The sequence below is a fragment of the Lissotriton helveticus genome, chromosome 5_1 (assembly GCF_964261635.1).
Source record: "Lissotriton helveticus chromosome 5_1, aLisHel1.1, whole genome shotgun sequence".
Classification (NCBI taxonomy): Eukaryota; Metazoa; Chordata; class Amphibia; order Caudata; family Salamandridae; genus Lissotriton; species Lissotriton helveticus.
Window position 1 is genome coordinate 1,594,287,280 of NC_136065.1, and position 24,750 is coordinate 1,594,312,029.

The 24,750-nt window shown below is 46.8% G+C and overlaps 1 protein-coding gene across 1 annotated transcript; it reads left to right on the plus strand.

Annotated features, from left to right (window-relative positions):
* The first annotated feature begins 225 nt into the window (after window positions 1-225).
* CSF1 (colony stimulating factor 1) lies at window positions 226-24,735 on the plus strand. Its single transcript, XM_078644787.1, is given in 11 exon segments — window positions 226-264; window positions 266-427; window positions 429-596; window positions 7,660-7,770; window positions 9,501-9,563; window positions 10,706-10,903; window positions 11,340-11,511; window positions 12,499-14,174; window positions 19,731-19,786; window positions 21,095-21,144; window positions 21,621-24,735. Coding segments are annotated over 10 exon segments (2,691 nt in total). The 3' UTR covers window positions 21,141-21,144; window positions 21,621-24,735.
* The last annotated feature ends 15 nt before the right edge of the window (window positions 24,736-24,750 follow it).

A 24,750-nucleotide genomic window follows, 5' to 3' on the forward strand; every position in this document is an offset into this window, starting at 1 on the left:
CTGACGCCTCATGCCAATGAAGTACTCCTGGGACACGAGGGGGGGGGGAGGAGGGGAGAGTGTCATGGGGGAGGGGGGTGTAAAAGCTCAAAGTGCGCCACGAGAGGGGTTCAAAGGATGGGGGGAAGAGAAGCAAGGGGGAGAGGCGCACAGGAGGAGGGTGAAACTTAAAGGAGGCGCGAGAAAGAGCGAGGGGCGGGCTGCAGCCCGTTTCCCGGAAAGCACATGCCCGAGCTGAGAGTTTATAAGGCGGAGCGCGGAGCTGCGATCTCAGTGCAGCCACTGCAGCCCGATCCCCACAACTCACCAGAGCCCCTCCAAGGACACCAGGACCCCCCGAGCTCACGACTGTGAGACCCTCCGGAACTTTGCAACAAGCAGGACTCACCCGGGACCCACTGTTAACCCCCGAGCTCTGCAGGAACCGACCTGAGCACCCCACACCCGGAAACCCCAACATAAGGAAGGACTGTGCGCAGCCCCAACACCCCGGAACCGCAAGAAAAGCTACTACTCGGACCCTTGGAAACCAGGAGCCTCCGCACACTGTCATCATGGACCAAAGCACCCGGGACCGGCGGCGGAGCCCCCCAAAGGTGAGTCCGGAGGGGCTGCGTGGGGCAGGGCAGTAGTACGCCCCTTCGCGTCTGCGCTGCAATGCCGTGATCTGTGCACCAAGTAAAGAAATCCGAAGTGCTCTTGAGAGATGCACTAATGCCATAATCTGCGCCCTGTGCAGCTGTGCTGTAATACGAGGATCGGCGCCGCCTTTTAGTGCCTAGATCTGTGGTGTGATACAGTGGCCTTTGATGTAATACTTGGGATATGCACTATACGTCAGTATACTATAGTATAGGGATTCATGGTGAAAGGGATATGTGTTGCTATGGCGCGCAGATCTGTGAGGTAATAATATCATAATCTACGCTGTATGATATAGATATATGTTGTAATACCATGAGCTGTGTTGTAACACGGTAGTGTCGGTTATCACACTATACTGTCTGCTGCTCTTTTCTGCGTTACATCACTTGTTATTGAAACCTAGCACTTTCTCCTGTGATATGCACTGCTCGTGCTTGTGATGCACACACACTTGTTTCTGTGATATGCACTGCTCATGCTTATTCACTGCTCATGCTTGTGATGCACATTTGTTTCTGTGATATGCACTGCTCATGCTTGTGATGAACATTTGTTTCTGTGATGTGCGCTGCTCATGCTTGTGATGCACACTTGTTTCTGTGATATGCACTGCTCATGCTTGTGATGCACACTTGTTTCTGTGATAAGCACTGCTCATGCTTGTGATACACACTTGTTTCTGTGATATGCACTGCTCTGTGATATGCACTGCTCATGCTTGTGATGCACACTTGTTTCTGTGATATGCACTGCTCATGCTTGTGATGCACACTTGTTTCTGTGATATGTACTGCTCATGCTTGTGATTTACACTTGTTCCTGTGATATGCACTGCTCATGCTTGTGATGGATACTTGTTTCTGTGATATGCACTGCTCATGCTTGTGATTTACACTTTTTTTCTGTGATATGCACTGCTCATGCCTGTGATGAATACTTGTTTCTGTGATATGCACTGCTCATGCTTGTGATTTACACTTTTTTTCTGTATTATGCACTGCTCATGCCTGTGACAGATACTTGTTTCTGTGATATGTACTGCTCATGCTTGTGATGCACACTTGTTTCTGTGATATGCACTGCTCTGTGATATGCACTGCTCATGCTTGTGATGCACACTTGTTTCTGTGATATGCACTGCTCATGCTTGTGATGCACACTTGTTTCTGTGATATGTACTGCTCATGCTTGTGATGCACACTTGTTCCTGTGATATGCACTGCTCATGCTTGTGATGGATACTTGTTTCTGTGATATGCACTGCTCATGCTTGTGATTTACACTTTTTTTCTGTGATATGCACTGCTCATGCCTGTGATGAATACTTGTTTCTGTGATATGCACTGCTCATGCTTGTGATTTACACTTTTTTTCTGTATTATGCACTGCTCATGCCTGTGACAGATACTTGTTTCTGTGATGTGTACTGCTCATGCCTGTGACAGATACTTGTTTCTGTGATATGTACTGCTCATGCTTGTGATGCACACTTGTTTCTGTGATATGTACTGCTCATGCTTGTGATTTACACTTGTTCCAGTGATATGCACTGCTCATGCTTGTGAGGGATACTTGTTTCTGTGATGTGTACTGCTCATGCGTGTGATGCACACTTGTTTCTGTGATATGCACTGCGCATGCCTGTGGTGGATACTTGTTTCTGTGATATGCACTGCTCATGCTTGTGATGGATACTTGTTTCTGTGATGTGTACTGCTCATGCTTGTGATGGATACTTGTTTCTGTGATGTGTACTGCTCATGCTTGTGATGGATACTTGTTTGTGTGATATGCACTGCTCCTGCTTGTGATTTACACTTTTTTCTCTGATATGCACTGCTCATGCTTGTGATGGATACTTGTGTCTTTGATATCCACTGCTGATGCTTGTGATGTAAACTTGTTTCTGTGATATAGTGCTTACGGCTGTAATACAGCACACCTTGCTGTTGCATGCTGCTTGCTGCTATTACACGCTGCTTGTTGCTCTGATATACGACTCTATGATGTCAAAAACTGCTAATTTATGTGACATATCGCTTGATACCGTCTAGTGATACTTGCTGTATGGCGCACACTTTTTCCTGTGATGTGCTGCTTGTTGTGATGTCTCGCTTGTTGCTGGAATGTGTACAGGATACACAATGGGTGATTGTATATTACGGACCAACAATGCCTCCGAGGAAGTCTAGCCCTTAATAAACCACAGCACAGAAGACCAAGTGTCTTGGTAACGTCAACAATGACCTCAGCTGATCCCTTCGACATGTCACCCATTGTTTATCTTTAACATTAGATGCTTCTCTGTGTGCACTTGGAATGAAGGTTTTTGCAAGATTACGTTATAAAACACCTAACTAAATAAATAAAATGTGCTTTTTCAACTGGTACATATTTATTGAAAACAATTAATAAAATTCTGGACTATACTGTTTGATTAGCTGTGGTTAAAAGAGCAGATTTTTTTTCGTCATGTAGTTGAAGAAGTCTTGGGTACCCCACGCAATTTGCTTTGTTAAAATGCCTTTTGTAAAATGTAGAGGTTTTTGAAGCTTCTGCCTGCCTGGTTCTGCAAACAATGGGCCCAAATTGGAATTCGCATCTTCAGAGATGTTTACCCCTCACAAGAGGGGACTGATTCAACAAATAGTACATTTTAGCAGTATGGGTTGGCTTGTCATTATTGAAATGCACTGTCATGCTTAGCGACTAATTAGTTAGTGGCAAGGAAATTCGACTGAGACTAGGCCTCCACTTTAATAAATTCCAAATAGAAACCACTGCTTTTGTGTAATAAATGTAGTCAAACGTGTACACGTCTTAAATATGCAGCTTGGTACTATGGCATAGGGTTGTTTCCTACAATGTAGGGAGTGTTAATGTGCTAAAGTATGTTTTCCTTCGATATGTCACTTGCTGCAGTGACACACACACAAAGCTCTTTTAAGTAGCATTCTATCATATACCGTGCGCTGCTATGATATACCACACTTTCATGTGATATGTCGCTGGATGTGGTGATGTGCTAGCTGTTGTTATGCTGTACCACTTCCCATTGTGATATGCATTTTTTTGCTGTACTATATTGCTTCATGCTTTGGTGTTTCACTCATTAGTTTATTTTCCTATTTTTTGGCGTGAAATAACATCTCATAATGCTATACCACTCGCTTTCTGTCATAGACAGTTCTGTGATTTTATGTACAGATCTGTAGTGTGGATGACTGCGCTGTGATGCCAAAGCTGTAAATATGCATGGGAGGCTATGCTTTAAGCCGGTTAAGAAAGAAAGAATACACGCGTGGTTGGAGGGCACAGGGCCTTTGCATCACTTATCTACATTTTACAGAGCTGTCGTATGCGTAGGTGCGCTGTAATGCACAGCACTGCAGTATGCATGGCTGTGCTGAGGCATACAGATCGATTGCAAAACACGTAGGTTAGTGTCATGCATAATGGCCTTTGCTGTAATACGGAAGGATGGTTATGTTGCAATAGAGAGAACCGCATTATGCGTGTATCTGTGCAATATACAGAGCTGCAGTATACATAGGTGGCTGTGCTGTAACATAAAGGATTGTGTCATGCATAATGGTCTTTGCTGTAATACGGAAGGGTGGTTATGTTGTAATATTGAAAACTGCATTATGCTTGTTTCTGAGCAACATACAGAGCTGCAGGGAGCATTGCTGTGGTATATAGTACAGAGCTGCACTCTGCGTTTAAGGTTGTGCTGTAATAAACAGAAATGAAGAACGCATGGATGTGCTGTAACATGCAAGGTTGGCTGTGCTGTAATAGAGCAGCAAGATAAATGGGCCGTGCGTAATGCACAGAGTTGAATGAAACATAGCAGTGTAGGAATAAGCCTGACCTTAACCCGATAGAAAGTTGTACGAAAGGGTTATTAACCCTGCTTTCAACAAGCTATGATAGGGCAGAGCGGCAGGGCAAATATAAAACCGAGGGCAACTGACACAAGGCCTGGCTGAGTTAGATACTCGAACCCGGTGTTACCGCCTCACCTCAAGTGCTGCCTCTTTTAGCATCAAATGGACTGAAATATCCCGCCGTGGCATGCTAGCGTCGCGCCAGAGCAGTGTACATCCCAAGCCAGCAGCGCCCCCTCTAGACAGCGGTGAAAGTGAAAGCGGGCGAGAGGCACGCACGGACTGGGACGCGTGGAGGGGGGCGTCACCGTAAACACCCGAGTTAGCCCGAGGGTTTCTGGGTCATATGAGCTTGGACTCATAGTTTAATTTTTGTTTCCGTTTTAATATACGCAACCATGGCCAAATGGGACTCGAGCGTTTTACCAGAGTGTAGGAGATCAGGTCACATATTTTCAGTCACACGACGTCGTCAGGGGGTTAGGCTCGGTCTCGTTTCCACATGTCCAGGGCGCGAGGTTAGCGTGTGGCCTGTCCACGACGCCTATATCTGTGCTTAGCAACGTGAAATGTGCAAAGCAGGCCGCTAGGGGTAAGGGACGGAATACGGAGTGAAGGTAGCATGTGGCCTAACAGCCAGATCTGTCCACTTTGAAGCTGAGGAAGGAGGTTCGAGCCTCGTTTTCTGCTCAACATGCTGTGATTCTGGGCAGATCATGTAACCTCTCCGTGCCTACCAAAAATGAATGTGTCCTTGTGTAACCTATCTGGTGCTCGCTCATGTAAAGCGCTCCAATACCTTCCGGTCGAGTTCACGCTACATAAATCTACAACAACAAACACGCGCCATTCGTCCCGTTAACAAACACAGGTGCTTTTATTAAACGCGCCATTCTTCCCGTTAACAAACAGAGGTACTTTTACTAAACAAAACGGTATTGTGGAGGACAACACAGACACTGTGACACGTATGGAGAAAGTGTCAGAACTTCGGGAGGGTGGGGGGGTGTCCGGGGTCATGTGCTGTACGCGAGGGACTGCGAATGACCGAGGAAGTCTCAATCAGTGTTCATAGAGCACACAACGGACCTGGCTACCGCTTGATAATAATACACCGACAGCAGCACACACCATGGTTCACACCCCCAGCCCATTAAATCCCGGTCCAGTATTCACACACGTTAGGTGGGACTGCCCGGATTTCATCAGATCCTCCCGTCGAAAGGCAACACGCGGGTCCTGTATACATATCACATTTTAACTAAAGTATCTGCTTCAAGAAATAACATTATCGCTAATAAGAAACAACTGAGAGAAATGGTGGGGTCGAAGTCCTGAAGATTTGGTTTGGCTGCCTTAGTCTAGAGATCAAGATATGAACCAAGACAGGGGATTGTGTCAGAAAGAAGGACGTCCAGGGGGGTCTACTGACTGCGTGGTTGTGGGACGACTGGGCAGGGCTAGCGTGTGTGCAGCAAAAAAAGAGAAAGGATTAACACGGGCAGACTGCATAAGGGATCCGAGGAAAGTGTCTACAAACACAGAACTGGAAGGAGGAAAAATAAATAGTCTGACATCATCGCGGAAGACAAGAAACCGGTTAAACCAGCATGGAGGCCATGACAGGTGAAGACAATGAGACCGGAGCTGAGAGCAGGAATATAAGAATGCGAGGGCGCATCGAGGAGAAGTAGGGCAGAGAAAGAAGGCCACATGGACAGTCTAAAACTGTGTGGACTTTCTGTGGCACAGTAACTCCACATTCACCAAGTCAGGACACCCCAGACTAACATAAGCCCTGGTACTTCTAGATATCGCATTCTAGCCCCCTCCCCTGACTTTCCCCATTTTATTTCCTTAGATATTTTTACTTTCCTGTTGTATTATTTTTATTTCATTGTTTGTGAGAACTGTCCTAGCGTTAAAGATTGTTCTTTCATTGCGACCTGCGGGCACTATATTAAACTAAGCTCCTGTTTGTTTCAACGCCCTTCCTCAGTTGCACACTTCACCCAGTGTTTTCCTGCAGTGACAGCAGGGTTCATTTGGTAAATCTAGTCCTTGTTTTTGTCAACCATCAAGGTGAGGCTAAGAACGGTATGCTCCCTCCAAGCTCATCTTACTTCATCAGTGAAAGCTCAAGGGCTGACTCAGCCCCTGCCCCTCTAGCACCCTCTCCATGGCCTCTGCCTTTCATCAGTCAGTGATCAGATCACCTTCTTGGCTTCACTTTTGCTGTGTCAACTCAATGACGCAAAATCAAAGAGCGGCACAGATAACACGCACATACACCACTTTATGTTTTTTGGATGGTAGTGTGCCAAGGTGTTTTAGAAGGGTTTCTGCCAGATAGTGAGATGTACTGATGTGTTGGTAGTGTGCCGTTGTTTGCCGGATGATTTTGTTGCAAGTTTCTCTGAAGCACAGGCTGGCACTGTACCAGGCTGATACTGTGCCATGCGTGGTTTATTGGTGCCCTGTCCTGTCTTATAGCTGTATGCGGCCAGTGGATCTGCGAGGCCCTGTGCCAGTATGCAGGAACGCGCCGTGCCAAGGCACAGTGATGCGCTTGATGGCATTCTGCCGACCTTACAGTGATACGCCTGCTGGCACTGCACCAGGGAGGGTGTATGCCAGTCTCGCCAGGCACTGTGACCCGTCAGTGCCTCGCCCCGGGTGTACCGTAGGCGGAGCTGCTGAGATTCAGTGCGCTTTGAGGGTTAAGTGCCCGAATGCCTCAGCTAGGCCCCAGGGGAGAGGCCGCCTTCCCACGCCCCTCAGTGTACAAATACTTCTGTTACCTACAAGCCGGGACTGGGCTCCCGCCACTCAGGCGGTCACGTGGTGCGGGAGCCGCTTAGAAGGCTCTGTGGTTCCAGGCGGGCTCCAGGGAAGGGATATGTGAGGCTGCAGGTACCTGAGGGCTGGTGTGCCGGGAGCGTGGGTGTTCATAGTGGTCTGACCTGCTGTGCAAAAGAAAGTCGGTGTTTAGGGTGGGCAGAAGGGGACTTGGTGCAGGGAGTGTCAAGCGAGCAGGGATGCAGACACGGGGTGCAGGAAATGACACAATTCTCTTGTTCCAATCAGCAGACTGAGGGTTTTTATGTGTGGTTTTTCTCCACAGGTGCAGATGGGGCTTCGCGCACTCCTCCTTATCACGTGTATTCTCTCCGCATCTGGAAGTAACTGTGGGAACATCATCACCCCCAAGCACCTGGCCTTCATGGAGGATCTGGTGAGTGCTGTCTGGCGTCACATGGCTCTAAAAAAGAGAGTTTTCCCTAATCAACCCAGAAAGGACCGGGAAATATAGCAATACTAAAAAAAAAAGGGGGGTTCCTTTCTGTGTGTTCTACTTCTAAGTGTTCTCACAAGAAAACATCTATCAATTTTGTTTTGACCCAATAACAATATTTCTCAGCCCACAATTCATGTATTAATGAAATATTTTCCTGTATGTTTATCAAAAACAGCTTTTTATTAAAATTTATCACAATAGAGACGCATTTTCAAATATAAATAAAATCACATATATGTATTCCATTTGTAATGGAACAAAACATTACCAATAAATAATACAATTAATTATACAATCTTTAATAATCCTTCTGTCGACGCGTTTCGGTGCTTCTTTTTTTGTTATAACACCTTCCTCAGGACACTATTAATTAAAAACAGCATATCTTCTTTTTCGTATAATGCTTTATACACGGGTACCAGGGTAATATCCCTTCTATTGTGAGCGCTGTTGATCGCCACTCCTAGTTTCTATTCATTAGGACTATTAATGACTGTCTGTGTTGAATTCCACGCCTCCTGACTATCAGCAGTGGGTCATTTATTGCTCCTCTATTTTTTCAGTCAGTTTAAGGTTTTTGTTAGTCCATTTACACTTTGTTGATGAATGTTTGCGACCTCAGACGGTGGGTATATTTAGCCGTTGATGTTCTAGGGGTTTGTTTAACTTTAGCCCCCTCTGTATTCGTTATACAAGTATCCCTGGATTATCTTTTAGGGGCACCTGTCAATGTGCGTGGCAAAGCCCAGCCTTCTCGTCCTCCCTGGTTCGACACATGGCTACATCAGGTTAATAATGTATGAAACAGAAATATTAACGTGCGGGTACTCTCACACCGAGTACCTCACTCCTTCTTAGAAGTGAAGGCCCTCGCCCTTTAACATGTTGCCCTGCTGAGAAGTGCTTGTACTCAAATTCTCAAATGAATGAAGTGCTGGCCCTCGCCCTTTAAAGTAATTTCCCTGCCCTGTCGTGAAGTGCTGGTTTTCAACCTCTCAAATGAATGAAGTGCAGGTACTTGTACCTGGGAGGCGGCTTGTGGCCTCGGCTCTGTCCGCATGCAGGTAGGAGGTCCCCAGAGGAGCCACAAGCGATGCACCTGGTAAGCTGAGGGGACCAGAGGCGCCGTGGGAACGCTGAGTCCACTTGAGGCGCCGGGAAGCGTGCACAGCGCAGGGGAAGATGCGCCAGGGTTCCGGGCTGTGTCCAGGGGGACAGGGAGTCAGCTGGCTATCTCCAGAGCCTGGAGCGGTGCTGCCTGCTGAAGAAGAGGAGGGGTACTGGGCACAGCGGGGAAGCAGCATTCAAAGACAGTATGGGGTGAATGGAACTCATATCTCCTGCTGTACATTCTACTGTTAACAGCGCTACACTTTTTTATCACAGTTATTTTTAATATCACTTTAAAAGTAACTGATTTAACTATACCATTATATCTAATTACACATTCGAGTTTTAAGTTTGACTTGTGCTGCTGACGAACTCCGAGATACCTACACTTTAATCTGGTTTGACCAAACCCTCTGCTTTCGGCCCCAGCACCCGAGAGATCACATTTCGCTGCGGAGGATGAGAGTAACATGTCAAGTCAAGTCAAATTAGTCTTTATTCGATATTTTCCAATCATAAAAGACACAGATTAACATGTCTCTTTGCTTCCCTTCCAGATTGGTAACCAGTTGCAGACCCCCTGCAATGTCACCTTCAATTTTGTGGATTTGCCAAACATGGTAAGTGACTTCCACGTTTCTGATTGGACGCTGGGTCTTAGATTAATTAAGAGGATGGGTCTGGTAATGACGTGGAGGGATTGTCTGGTGCAGTGCACTATGGAGTCCTATGAGACCACCAGGTTGGTTCAGGTTATACCTGCCCCTGATACAGTGTGCCTGTGTGTATTCTTCAGTTCTGTGAACAGGCCAGGCTTGCACTGCTGTGAGTAATGTGGGTCTACATCACCTTAAGTGTGAGGTGTTCCCCCATGTGTTGAGCGTTTTTGTGATGTTCAGTGATGGTCATGTCTTAGGTAAGTAGGAGTGGACTCATCATGTGATGCCATGCCTCTTTCTGAGGAGGTGGTGGGCTTTATATGGCTGAGACTGGTCTTTGATGTGGAGGGTGATCTCCAGAGTATCATTTTTAGAGTGATTTTCTCTTAAAAGTGGCCTGTTCTTGTTTTGAGGGTATCTTTGAGTTGTTGGCTGTGTTCTGTTACTGTTAAGGTTATTTTAAGCTGTTTATTTGCTGTCTTATTTAAAAAAAGTATTTTGCTGTTGAAGGTTGTGTCTTCTCGTTGTGTGTGATCTGTTGCTGATGAGAGCAGAGTTGTGTTGTTGAGGGTAGTCTAGTTTTTGATTTTTGTCAGTTCTTGTTCTGCATAGCCTCCTGTTGTTCAAGGCAGACTTGTTTTGTTGAGTGCAGACTCTCCAGAAAAAGGCTGTTCTCGTCTTTTAAAGAGTGGTCTAGTTCTGTTATTGATGGTGGTCTAATGTTATGCGGGAAGCTCTTGTTTTTGAGAGTGCTCATGTCTTTCTGAGGAATGTTGAGGGGGTTATTGTGTTGTTGCAGTTGGTCTCCTCTTGTTGAGTGTGGGATAGTGCTAATAAGATCAGCATTTTGACATTGAGGGGGTTCTTGTAATTTGTTTTGGTCATTTGGTTTCTTCCTATTGAGTGTGCTTTCGTGCTGATGATTGGCAGACATATTGTTTACTGCAGAGTTGTCAGTTTCAGGGTGATCTCGTCTTCCTGAAAGAGGTCTGATCTTGCAGTTAAGAGTGTTTGGTGTCTTCGTGAGGCTTCAATTTATTAAGGATGGACTTATCGTGTTGAGAAACGTAAAGCATGCAGTTGATTGCTCTTTTTTACCTCAGCACACAGATGACCAGCAGAAGGCATGTTATGTTCTTCGAGCTATTCCTTGGGTGGGAAGGATTTTGAAGAGACAGACGGAAAGCTATACTTTGAGCTCCACCAACTTTAACCACTCCATCGAGCTGAAAAAATTATACGACAGTCTTCTTTCAGAGCAATGCCTTCGAAGAGATGAACGCTCCACAATAGACGCAAAGGTGAGCAGCCGAGATTCTGGGTGAGAAAGGAGAGAGCGAGTACTAGAATTGTGCAGAGCGCCGCCATTTGTTTTCGAGGATCTTTTAATGGTTCTATATTTGATATGGTATTATCTAGTTTGATTTGCTGTGGTTTATTTATGCTAACAATAAAAAAATCATTGACAGACTTTCTCAAAGTGGCAGTCCCAATCTCGTCCCTACACACTAACCTGGTCGCAAAATATTCATAGCCAATGAAACATTTTTGTGCTGTTTTTTCAAACCCCGCTCTGTTGTACTTGTGTAATGGTTTGTGAATCTCTCTGCTTGTCTGTTCTTATGCGAGGCAGTATTCACACCTGACAGCTGGTTTGCTGTGCTTCTACAAGGTTATGTGCTCTCTTACCTGTTCTGTAAATTCCCTTTGGTGACTATTGACCTTTCCTCTCTCCAGAGATGTTCCCGAACGTACTCGATGTCTCCCAGGGACATGCTCATGATCGTGAAGGATGTCTTTATTATCACTAAGGAGCTCTTGGACAAAAAGCCTGTGGAATGCGCTGACCCGTACGACACATGCGAGGACCTCGATGAGGAAGAAGAGCCTGAAGCTATCACCACCACAGGTGAGAGCTAATTCTCTCTCTAAATTCTGCTCTTCTGTGCTCCACCTAAAGTCTGACTCACAATGAACACATCCAGTCTCATTTGGGCAAGAGTGTTCATTCTGGGCCGGTTCTGGCTTGCCCATGACACAGGCTCAGATGCACCCTCACATGGCTGTGGGCACCTTCATTGGTGTGGCATCACTATCGCATGTCCAGGATCCTGATCACTTGTCCAGGGGCGCCTTCACATGTCCGTGGGAACCTCTACAGGTGTGGGGTCATATGTCTATGTTCTTGATCACATACCGATGGGCACCTCTACAAGTCTGGAGAATCCTCATCAATCGAGGATCCCACTCACCATGGGCTCTGAAAACTATTAGGAATTACTTTCACATGTTTTGGGGTACCACTGTGAGTGGCACATTTAGATACTTAAGAGGGCTGGTTTTCTCATTAGAAAGACATAAATCTGGCCTCCGTGCCCAGTAGGCTCTCTCTAGACTGGCATAAAGTCCTGACTTCCTCCCAGAATGTGACACGTTCTTGGGGTCAATGAGGCCTGCTTTTTTGTGCTAATAGATCGTTGGGTTGCATGGCTGCCACCAGACATGTAGGGTCTTAAAAAAGAACCCAGTGAAGTTCTAAGGGCGGGATGATAATGTTTAATTAGCCAATGCTGGTGCTTAGACAGTAGGATCGTGCATGTCTTCTTCTGTCTCTATCATCTCTCTCTTCCTCTTTTATCCTCCTCTTTCCTCTCCCTCGCCCTGTCACTCTTATTGTCCATCTGCCTCTTTCTCTATCTTTCTTCGCCGGCTGAACATCGTCTCCATTCCTGCTATCAAAGCCTGTTACCTTCCCTTAGCAGTGTAAGCCATTAGCCATGGTACATTACATCTTCCGCTGACTGCCTGTTTTCCCTTCATGATAATCCTGCATGCCTGTTCCTTCTTCTGCGCTATGAGGCAAGTGACTCCATGGCTTTCTGTCTGATTGTTTCAGGTCCTGCTCAGTGCACCTGCAGCTGCCCCTCGCCTGGACCCACTGGCTCTCTCCTCGTGCCTGTGAAACCCGGCTCACCACAGGAGCATAGCAGGGACCCTGCAGGTATGAAGGAGAAGATACCCACCCTTCACTTGTCTACAGTCAGCAAAGAGGGAGGGATCAGGGTAGCCCGAACTACGCAGAACATCCCTGGGACCCCCGAGAGCCTGAAGGCCCCTGATGTCCTTGAGACTCTTAGGACGCCCACAGTCGTTATGTTGGCACCCACGGTGGAACCTGAACATGTATCCGTATTGGAAGTCCACAGGCCTGGGCTCCTAAGCACAGAGATTTACACAGGCCCTACACTTGCTGCAGATCATCAATCAGCATCCGGGTTAAACAAGAAGGTCCAGGAGGACCACGGATCCCAAGCCACTGAGGACTCCTCTTCAGCTCTTAGCGCCGGACATGGTCGTCTGCCTCATGCCCAGCCTGGTGACTTCATATCTGGGTCCCCCGCCACCTTCTTTGAGTCTAGTGCGAGGCCTAGAAGTGCTGTTACTGAAGAGGCTATCACTGAGCAGGCGTCAACAGAGGGCTGGAGCTCTGATAGCACAGAGGTCCCTGTGTCAGTGAGTGAGGAGGCAGCACCTCACCAGTCATCTACAGTGGACAGCACTATTTTCAGCTCGGAGGCTCCTGTGTCACTGAGTAAAGAGGTTCTCTTTCATCAACCATCTACCGAGGAAAGGGCCACTGTCAGCACAGAGGCCCAGGCAACATACACTGAAGAGGCTGCCCATCAGCCACAATCCACTGATGACAAGACCATTGGCAGCTCAGAGTCCCCCATGTATGTGAGTGAAGGGCTTTCACTTCACCCGTTATCCACTGAATACACGGCTACCGTCACCATAGAGAACTCTGTGTCTGTACATGTAGAGGTTGTCCCTCTGCGACCATCAACTGAGGACAAAGTCATAGACGACATAGTGGTCCCAACACCTGTAACCAAAGACTTGCATCAGGAAACATCAACTGGGAAGAAACATGGCCTTCCCATCACTGCCACTATGCTAGTAATGGATGAAGATGACCCGCATAGAATATCTGGTCCTCTGAACAGCCTTGTCAGCACAGAGGCCTCCGTTTCTGTAACTGAAGAAACTTCCTCTAATCAATTACCTTCCAAGGAAAGGACCTTTGATAGTTCAAAGGCAAGCACGTTTGTGAGTGAAAATTCTGCCCCTCACAGGCCATCCTTCACGGAAAGTACCATGGGAAGTGCGCAGACCCTCATGTCTGTAACTGACAAGCAGGGTAGTGAAGTGTCGGACACTCCCAAGTCTAGCAGGTTTAGCACCGTGCTTCATACGACAGAGTCCATCAAGGCAACGCCGAGGCCAGAGACTGTTGTGGGCATTCGGCATGTTCCGCTGAGGCCTGCAGCCCCTGGTGTATTTCAGGGTAGAGGGGAAGGGAGCCAGCAGTCTGATGAAAGAGGGGAAAGTTCTTCTGGCCCACACCCTGACTCTAACCTACTCCCTCTCTATGGCCCAGGACCAGACAAGCCTCCGATTCCAGGAGACGAAGATTCTATCGGGCGAGCCCATGTGTACCTGGTGGTGCCTTGCATTGTGGGACTCCTTCTGGCACTGAGTGGACTTTTCTACTACAGGCATCAAAACCAGGTATGTTACTATGTTAATGCTGCCTCATCTGCCTGTCTCTCGTGAGTAGTTGTTAACTGTTGTGGTGTTGAAAGTGGCTGCCTCCACTGTGTAATTGTTGAGAGACACTGTTGCCATTATCTGATTAGTGAGAGAAGCTGCCCCTGGCGAGGAGAGGCAAGTCCTAGGGTGTGTCATCAGGTCAGGCCTGTCCTCTGATGTCAATCAAGATTTGTATACCTTCCATAGTGGATCCAAATGGCTGCTTTAAGGCACAGGTACTGCTTCAAGGCAAAGAGGTGTACAGTCGCAGATCATTTCCAAAGTAAACAGGCCTTTATAAAAGCTACTGTTTCTCAATCATTTCGAGACAGAAAGTGATCTTGTTTCTGTTAAACTATTTCCGACAAGGCATTCCATACTTTGGCACTACCAAAAGTTTTTCTCTGTTACTATTTGTGCTTTTGACAAATGTAATTTAATGAACATTGACTTGACAAGTGTACATCTCTAAAAGCCAATAATCAAAGTAGCAGCAGTATTTTTTGGATCTTTCATATACAGTAAGCCAATGCATATGGACTTGGCGTAGTACAATCTGGACGGTATGATCCCTTGTGGGAGAATTTCCTTGTGTTTGACATCCATTGCAAAATTTTTTGGCTAGCCTAAAGTGGTAGTTATATTTGTTTGACACTATCCTAAAGAGCATGTAGTGACAAAACACGTGGATGTTTCAGTGCTGGTGCTGCCCGTTAAGTTTACTCTAAAAAGGCTGGAGATCTGATTGGTGCTGCTGCTGGGACACCTACGCCCAAATGCAGGATCTATCGCTTATCCCAATTCAGCCGAAGACTACTTTCTCCTTCTGCACAATGTCCAGAAGGCTGTCATGCACCACTGAGGGTCCCCTCCTGCTCTCTACAACTCTATGCAATCCCTATTCATCTGAAAGCCAGTGTTTTTACACTTGGACAGGAAATGGGTGCTGGAGCAAATAACACCAACAGATACCCAATGCCACTGGTCACATTTATCATTGTGGAGCATAATCGACACTGGCAAACCTTGTGGTATCCCGCGTTTCAGGAGTTGGGATTAAAACCAGATTCCACCCATTCTTGTGTGTGCCCTTCCAAAAAGAGATGCAAGCCTAGTTTGACCTGGCTCTTGGAAGTCAAGTACTCCATCCCTTTTCTCCTTGAGTTTCCTGTGGTCCACCTTGTTAAAGCCTGCTGACTAAGTCAGACCTCCATATGCTCAAATCACCTGCCTGCAGGAGTCTCAGGATGTCTTTGGCTGTCTGCTCTCCAACAAAACCTTATCTGCAGGTTGTTACTGGGCTATTTCTTCATTCAGATTTGTCAGGATTGGTAGTCGGGTGATGGGCCTGAAATTAATGGGAAATGTGTGAGTCGAGGCGTGTCCTCTTGTTAGGTATGTGGCACCGTGTCATCTGGTGAGTGACTAGGCAAGGCATGTTCTCATGAGGTAAAGCGCCTTTTGATGTGAGTTGAAACATGTTCTCTTGTGATCAGAGGTCAGAACAATCTCTCAAAACCACAAGAGATGGAGTCACTCCAAGGTTCACACACCCACTTTGGGTGGTAAAGAAAGCCCTCACACACCGACCTAGTCAGTGTCATGCTTCATCATCGGGCCCCACCAAAAAGGCAGAGTGCCTCTTTGGTGTGCTGCGACTCCAGAAAGACTGCGGAGCTGGTTTGTGTAGGGAGGGCGTGTTATCAAATAAGGTGAAAATTTTAATAGTGCCTAGAATGGGTATCAAAAATAAATTTTAATAAGTGATCCCTAAGGCACAGAACAAAGAGTATTTATGTGTCTGAATTTAGCTGCCAAGGTATAAGGATTGGTTAAATTCAGAAAATACTAATATTAATCTCAGTCAACATGTTTCTGCCATATGGGTGGTTTTATTTACCAAGGCATTCGTCAGGACTAAACCCCGGCGGTATGGGCTCTCTAATCACCCACCCTAACCTGGGGACGTGAAAGTGAAAATTAAAAAGGTGAAAAAGTGCTTAAAAAAGGGAAGAGCGTGGTGCTCATTCCAAAAATACTCCCAAAATTTTAGGAGTGTTACAGCACTTTAAAATAGGGCGCTACTCGCACCATGGGTCTCGGGAGGGGGGTGGAGCGATCTGGCACATCGCCCTCAGCGCTCTCAACCCGCCGTTAACCTAGCTGTGGCCTCAATACTGGCTCCTCGGGGTCCGGTATTGAGGCCACAGCTAGGTTAACGGCGGGTTGAGAGCGCTGAGGGCGATGTGCCAGGTCGCTCCACCCCCCTCCCGAGACCCATGGTGCGAGTAGCGCCCTATTTTAAAGTGCTGTAACACTCCTAAAATTTTGGGAGTATTTTTGGAATGAGCACCACGCTCTTCCCTTTTTTAAGCACTTTTTCACCTTTTTAATTTTCACTTTCACGTCCCCAGGTTAGGGTGGGTGATTAGAGAGCCCATACCGCCGGGGTTTAGTCCTGACGAATGCCTTGGTAAATAAAACCACCCATATGGCAGAAACATGTTGACTGAGATTAATATTAGTATTTTCTGAATTTAACCAATCCTTATACCTTGGCAGCTAAATTCAGACACATAAATACTCTTTGTTCTGTGCCTTAGGGATCACTTATTAAAATTTATTTTTGATACCCATTCTATGCACTATTAAAATTTTCACCTTATTTGATAACACGCCCTCCTTACACAAACCAGCTCCGCAGTCTTTCTGGCGTCGCAGCACACCAAAGAGGCACTCGGCCTTTTTGGTGGGGCCCGATGATGAAGCATGACACTGACTAGGTCGGTGTGTGAGGGCTTTCTTTACCTCCCAAAGTGGGTGTGTGAACCTTGGAGTGACTCCATCTCTTGTGGTTTTGAGAGATTGTTCTGACCTCTCTTTTTTTGTTTATTTGTATTGAACTGGGGATTGAGAGAGTGTCTCTGACTTTCCCTACCTCTCCCATTGTTGTCGAGACTCTTGTGATCAGAGGCATTTCCACGTCAGATGTGAAACATATCTTTAATGAAGAGAATGATGTCTTGGGAGGAGTTTAAGAAGGGCCTCTCCTGTTATTGCAGGTTTTTCATATTAAGGTGTAGCTAATTTGAAAAGTTATATCCTACCACTGCAGAATCTTTTGGCAGGAAAGCAAAAGCCGGAAAATAATTTAGCAGCATGTTCTCTCTGGGGCAGAGATACAGCATAACCAACCACACCCCAGTGGCTTTGATACACCCCAGCAACCATTACCTCTAGGGTTGGAAATCTGATACACCAAAATAAGCCTCGCCCCAGTGGCTGCGGCTGTGAAAGTGATGCACTAAGACAATCCCCACCCTTGTGACTGGGAAACACCACTATGCCCCACACTGAGAGCTGGAAGATCCCAACTCGCAATGATCCACATACTCGTGGATTGTCAAATATAACACTCATCGCTTTTCTCTTCAGATTTTTGGGGTGCTTCTCAGAAGCACTGTTTTAGTGGCTCCAAAGGCTTTGCCAGTGATTGGTCTGCTATACACATCTGCTCCTTGCAGGTTGTGTTCGCTTTGGAAGTATCGGATTGTCACCTGCATTTCAAATGATCTCTGTCTGGTATTTGCAGGTCGCATGGATCTGTGTCATGGCTTCTGATGTGCTAGCTAATGTGTATCTGGATTTCACATGCATGTTAAGACAGTGTTTGCGTGTTCTTTGCAGGTCATTAGGTTATGTGTGTCTACGCATCATATAGTGCTGGATTGGGAGTCACCCAGTTACTACTTCTTAATGGCACACATTGGCTTTCAAAGCCTGTTGGGATATGAGTGCTTGGCAACTTGATGGTGCTGGCTCTGGGGTATGCCATTTTCCCATGCATGCTAGATTTTACATTGTAATATTCATTATACCAATGGCTTAGAGTGACTCTAGTTTCTATGTGCTAACTTAGAGGCTGTTGGAAGGTGTGGTGGGCCTGGGCATATTTTACTGATGCCTCTTGATGCGCCTTGTTTCCACATGATTGTTAGACTGTGTGTGTCTCTTCCCCACAGATTATTGGGGCCATTGTATCCTAGCCCTGTAGACTGAAACTTTAGAGGTTGAAGGCATGCCTATTTGCAGAGTTCCTTGTCCCCCCCCCCCCAAAGACAAAGACGACACTGCTTGAATTTTATAGGGTAGTTCTGAGTTACATTTTTACTTTCCACACATGAAACACATAAACCACAAGTTGGAGAAATCCCTTTCTGGCACCAGTACTAATAGCAGCATAACTCAACAACTGAAAATCACACTGGATTGCACCATCCTGTGAACACGAAACCACTTGTGTACAAAACCACCCAAAAGCACCCTTTCGGGACTCCCATGACCCACCATCAAAACAGAACACACTGATGCTGACTCACCACTCCTACTCCATTGACCGCATCAGTCACCTACACAACAGCATAGAGTGACCTGCATTGTGACAAACACCCCCGCACGACAGCGTAAATTGACCTGCCCTGTGACAAACACCCCGCACGACAGAGTAGAGTGACCTGCCCTGTGACAAACACCGCCTGCACGACAGCGTAGAGTGACCTGCCCTGTGACAAACACCCCCCACACGACAGTGTAGAGTCACCTGCCCTGTGACAAACACCCCACCCACATCAATTGAAAATCAGGAATAGATCATTGTTCTTCTTCATAAATAGGATCTGACGAAGCAATAGTACCAACAAATAACACGAAAGAAGACATCACGACACTACCTCTAGCCCATGTAAAACCTCCATCAGGAAATAAAATTGATTAACTAAGTGAAAACTCTCAAATGCATTTACATAAATGGTCTGGGTGGGTGGTAGAGGACACGTTTGTGAGCCGGGTTCAGTGGTAGCAGACTGAGGATCTGAACAAAGGTGCACACTGATCCTGTCATGAGTGTTAACTCAGGTGCCTCCCAGGGGCTCTTGGCCACTGCTACGTCACATCCTGGAACTAGTTGGGCCAGTGCGTGCACAAGCCGGATGTGGCCATTAGAGTCATAGAATGTTTTGATTTTCCACTAAGAGGTCCAAAGCCGACCCCGCCTAAATATGCTGCTGCCCATACTGGGCTTTTCATTTTCTATCCAGTACCCTGTATAGAATAGTGCAGTGCAGATCTATGCGCCCGGGTACCAAATGGTGCTGACTTAGGCTGTATCCTGTTTCCCCATGATTGCTATATTTGCAAATCTCAGTTCATTGCCCAGTTGTTTATTTCCGTGTGCCTGGGTTCTATCCTTTAGTACTGACTTCAGTTGTACCAGTTTCCCCATTAATGTAAAATTGCACAAGTTGGTTTTCCATATGATGTTGGGATTTCTGTGACTGGAAACCCTGGATTGCTAGTCTTTAGAAGCATTTGATTATTTATTGATTTATGTGTGGCAGGTCTTTGGATCTGTTTCTGATTTTCTGTATTAATGTATGTTGTTATAAATAGTGCTCTTCTTGTGGGGGTGAAGCATCTGCTGAGGACTTTTAAGACTTGAATGGCAGAAAATATAATATTTTATTCTTTTCCGAACAGATTTTAAGGCGAGAGCTACAGAGAACGGCCTTCAGAACAGAGCATCAGGAGGAGAGGTGAGAACATTTACTTATATATAGTGTTTATGTTTGCGGAATTGTATAGGGAGCTGGTACCTGGAGATATCTAGGTGGAATAGACAGAGATGTAGGCAACAGGCGTGGAAATGGAGCTAATGGAGGACATAAAAGACGAGATGAAGACAGAGATGAAGGGTAGTGCAGAAAGGGGGGACGATGAAAGAAGAGGAATGGAGGGGGAGAGTGAAAGGCTGGGTGGAGGTTGAGGTGAGAAGGAGGCAGTTGGAGATAGCAAGGAAAACTATAGAAGTGGACCCCGAGGGGTTAAGGAGTTAGCTGAGTAACAGCAAGCTGAAGTGCTAGACACCAAGGGAAGTATGAAAGAAGAGAGGTGGAAATAGAGAGGAGGATGTAAATGGAAACGGGACAGGAGCAGACGGAGTGGAGAGCTGGAGGTAGCGGCCGAGACCTTGAGGGGGAGATAATGACAGAGGCAGATGGAGGCAAACAGGCACAAAAACAGAAAGGGGAACAGACCATGGCAGCTACGGGGGAGCATGATAGCGAGAGGTGGGTGGAGACATGGAGAGATGGGGATGGTGGAGACAGAGGAGGAGAGTAGAGAAAAAGAAACAGAGGTGTGGCGGGGAGAAGGAGGCCAGGGGCCAAAGATAAAACTGGAAGGAAGGTGGAAGCAAGGAGGGTAAATGGAGGTGTATGCTGACTGGAGACAAGAGGTGTGGAGGGGGGCATGTATGCAGCGAGACGAAATGGAGACACTGGGCTAGAAGGCCAAATAAAGGACCAGGTGTGGAAATGCAGTCTTGAATGGAGAGGGGGAAGGGAAAGAGAGGCTGATCAGGAGGAGACAGAGACACGGAGTCAAAGTGAAACACGAGCATGGGAGTCGAGGTGGAAACTAAGGCTGTGGCTATAGATAAGGAGGTCGAGGTGGGTCGGACACAGGGAGAGGAAAATGTAAATAGGGGCAGTGTGGAATGGAGTGAGGAAAGGATCAAGAAGAGGGCAGGTAGGCAAAAGAGGGTAAAAGGTGTGAAAGGCAATGCACAGGGTTGAGCTGGAGACTGCAGCACCGAGGAAGGGAGTGGAGACGAAGGTAGAAAGAACGAGGTAGCACAGAGATAAAAGAGAGATAGAGGAGAAGGTAGCAAGGAGGGGGTGGCAAGTTGAAGATGGAGGCTAATGGCCTTCTCGAGGCCTTTTTTGGGATTAATGAGCTCCTGGGCGCGAATCACTGTCAGGTCGAGACCTTTTGATTCGGTGCTTCTTCTCTGCTTGGGGTAAGCTGCGGACTGAATGCCTGTGCTCTTTTCTTCCTCTTAGGCCTTTGAACACGCCAGACAGTTTCCAGCTGGAGATAGTGGAGTAATGAGGTAAGTTATGAGCTTCTGAATGACCCAGTCCTTGTGGTTATGGAGGGGTAGGGACGAGCGAGTCTGTGATTGAGAATGAATCCAGTGGCAACACCCAAACCACTAAAGATCCTGCTTCTGCCCCAGTTATGCAATCCTTCCATTACCTCTTGAGTCTGGTCCAGAAGGGTATCGAAGGCCTCCAACTCCTCCCCCTCCCCGTCCCCCTCCCGTTCCCCCTCCCCCTCCCTCCGGACACCAGAGGACTCCACCGCCTCCTGTATCCCTCCCCGGACATCAGAGGACGTCTTCAGCTTCAGTGGCCGTCTCCACAGCCCTCGAATGCAAGGCTCTGCTTACATCCCTCTTCTTTGCTTCACATGTTTGTGTGCACACAGTGTATGTGTGTGTTGTGTTGTGGTGTTTGTGTGTTGATATGCGAAGTGCCTAGTCATGTAGAAAGTGTTCTAACCCGCTGTATCATCTCTTTCTTGCAGCTGCCGTCTCAGGCTCGTGTTCAGAAGACTGAGGGTCGCATGGCAACCACTCCTTCCAGATGAGGACTGCCCTTTGAGGACACTGAGTGGGAAGGACCCTTTGAGACCAACCTGCCATGGCTTTGACACCCTCCCAACCCCAGACGCATTTTAGGGGTGCCAGAAATGTGTGTCTTTGGGCGAACCAGCACGAGGGGGAGCTGAGAGCCAGTTCGAGGGTAGGAGCCTCGCTCGTTTCCATGGGAGAGACCACTCTGCCCCAGTCCCAGGCCTGACTGGTCCTCTTCAGAAGCATCCCTCCAAATGACTGTCCGGCCACTGGCCTGCTCCCTGGGACTGCGCGCTTCTGGGCCCAAGGACCTCCCGTTCCCCAGGCGCGGTGCAGCTCCATCCGAACTGTTTGCTATTTATATCTCCTCAGCCGGTGAAAAAATGTCACCCCGGTGTTTCAGCGAGGAGAGGCTTGCCCAGGCAATGCGCTAGAATTCCAGAGCTTGCTGTAGCTGCCAAGTCGGTCCTGTTTCAGACATCTGCCTGTCACACTACAAGGCGCGGGCCCACTACAGGGCGCGCGCCCGCAGTGGAGCACTCTGGGAAAACGTGCGCGTGACCAACCGTCCTCCTTAATCGACAGCTGCAGACAGGCTGCGTATATTGCACTTTTCTGGGAAATCACGGACCACGCAGCTGGATGTGTGGAACTGATATGGAGAACTCGGGGACTGTACTGGCCAATCACGGACACACAGGGTGGCTGCACGTGCCTGAACATCCTGGGTTATGGGTTCCAGTACACTGACTGCGTACGCTGTACTGTTTTGGAGTACTGAGGATCGCTGGTTGCAAATGTCCCACAGAAGTCGAGGCCCACGGACTTCACTGCGTGTACGCACCCCTTGGGTTATCCTGTTGACATTGATTTTCAGAGGGTTGGTGACTGGATGCATGATCGTCCGAAGATAATGGATGAAATATATTGCACTTTTTTGGGGGGGTGCGTACAGAGTGGAAACTACAGAAAGGAATGTACAAAATAAGAATGCAGGGCTAGAAACATACTGTGCAGGCTGTTTTAGTCACCTAAGATGGCGGCTAGTGCAGAAAATGGAAAATTCGGGAAAACACAATTGCATGACTAAAAAAAACGAAATGAAAAAAGCAAAAATGATTTCAGGGGCCTAGGGAAGAGGAGGAGGTATGAGCTTCCAGCACGTGGCCAGAGGTACCAGGAACTAATGGAGGCTCTTTTCGACTAGTAGAGCAGACAAAGGAAGTCCCCTTGACCTTGAGAAGGTCACCCTGGCAGTAATGACCCTTCTCCACCAGGATCTTCCTGAAATCAAGAATTCATAGTGTGGTACCATGGGTCCTCTCCTTTAGAGGGTCAGTGCTAGTATGGTCCTCTCTATCAGAATGGTCAGCGGCTCTGTGGTCCCCTTTTGCAAAACAGCCAGTGGTACTGTGGGTTCCTTGACAGAAATGCCAGTGCTGCCTTGGCCTAGCTTCCAAGATGTGTTGATACTATCATGGTTTCTTCCCAATAAGAGTTACTGGTTCCTGTGCCTTCTTCCCCATCAGAAGGGACAGAACCACAGTGATTTTGCCCCCACCTCCCCCTCTTACCTGGATCAATGGTATCTTGTGCTTTAGTGGTGTTCACGTGAAGCCCCTTCATGCTGCCACCTTTTAAAGGAAAATATGTACGAGCAGTCCTGGGACCACTAATTTCCAAACTGCAGCTCCAGGAAGTGCTGCCTATACACACCGTTGTGCAAGAACAACTTGAAGTTGCTGTACTTTTTACAATAATTCATACTACCTTACGAGAATAACTCTGTGCCACAGTGGTATATATAGCAAATGTGTTTCTGGCTTTTCAGCAGGGCATGCTGCATAGGACGAGTATTAACCTTAGGAATCTCGAAACTGGCACAGTCTTTACAGGAACTTGCTGCAGGAAAATAAGTGTTAGTTCCCCTTAGCACTATAGGAAGAGCTGATTATGTTGCTGAGAATGCTGTTAGTAAATTTGCTTCAGTTCAGACAAAGGTGAGACGTCCTTTCTTTTTCAGCATTAGTGGGAGAGTAGCATCAGCAGGAGCAAAAGAAGAAGTGGGAGATGAGAGTGATGTGAATGCTGTATCACGACTTGCAGGCATATTTGAGTGCCAAGTTTTATCAGAATGTTTCATTGGAATGCCCAAGGAGGTCCCCTTGTTGTAGAGGAATGTTTCGTGCTTCCAAGAATAACTAACTACATTGAGCTTGAGATGCACGAGCAAGGCACAATAATGGGGTTTCACAACTAATCTCTTACTCAATCTCTCCAGCACTTGACTAACCCATGCCTGAGTCTTCAGCCGGCCTCACACCACACTCAACACAACAGTTTCACCATTATCGGTATTGTGTTACTTCCCTCAAATACGATCTCCCATGTCTGACCACTCAACAACCCATTCCTCACCCCATTCATCCAGCTAACCTTTAAATTTCCCGCTCTTCGTGTCGTCTATCACAATCCACCCAGCTGTTCATCCACTGGGCCTTCCACTCAAGAGGCCTTCACTGAGCCCCTCTACAAAATCTTCTGTCATCTTGCCACACATTTATTTTGTTCATTTATTTATTTATTCACCCAGAGCCATCCAGCAATTCATGCATTATCCCATTCCTCCTCATATCTGACCACCCACATCTCCCACTTTTTTCCACCATCCGTTCATCACACTCTGGGTTACCCAACCATTTCTCACACACTCATTTTCCGTACATGTTCCACCCCACCCAGTTCTCCTGACCTGTTCCCTTCCCCAGGCATTTCTTGCACACGCATGACTCACTTAGTATTGTATATGCACAAGCTGGTCTTGTGCCCTTAAAGATTTTTTTTAACATTTGGCCTTTTATATATAGAGTAAAAATCTCTCTTGATGGGAAATTCATTTTGTGCCAACCCTTGAAAAGGAAACTTATTTTTGACGGTTTGTTTTTATATATTAAATTGCGAATAGTTTTACAAAGATAATGTGCTGTATTTTAAATAATGTTTTATTTAAGAGGATATAAATGTATTGAGTGACTATTTAATAAAACTTTTTATATGTTTTGTAAATATCTTGTGTTCACT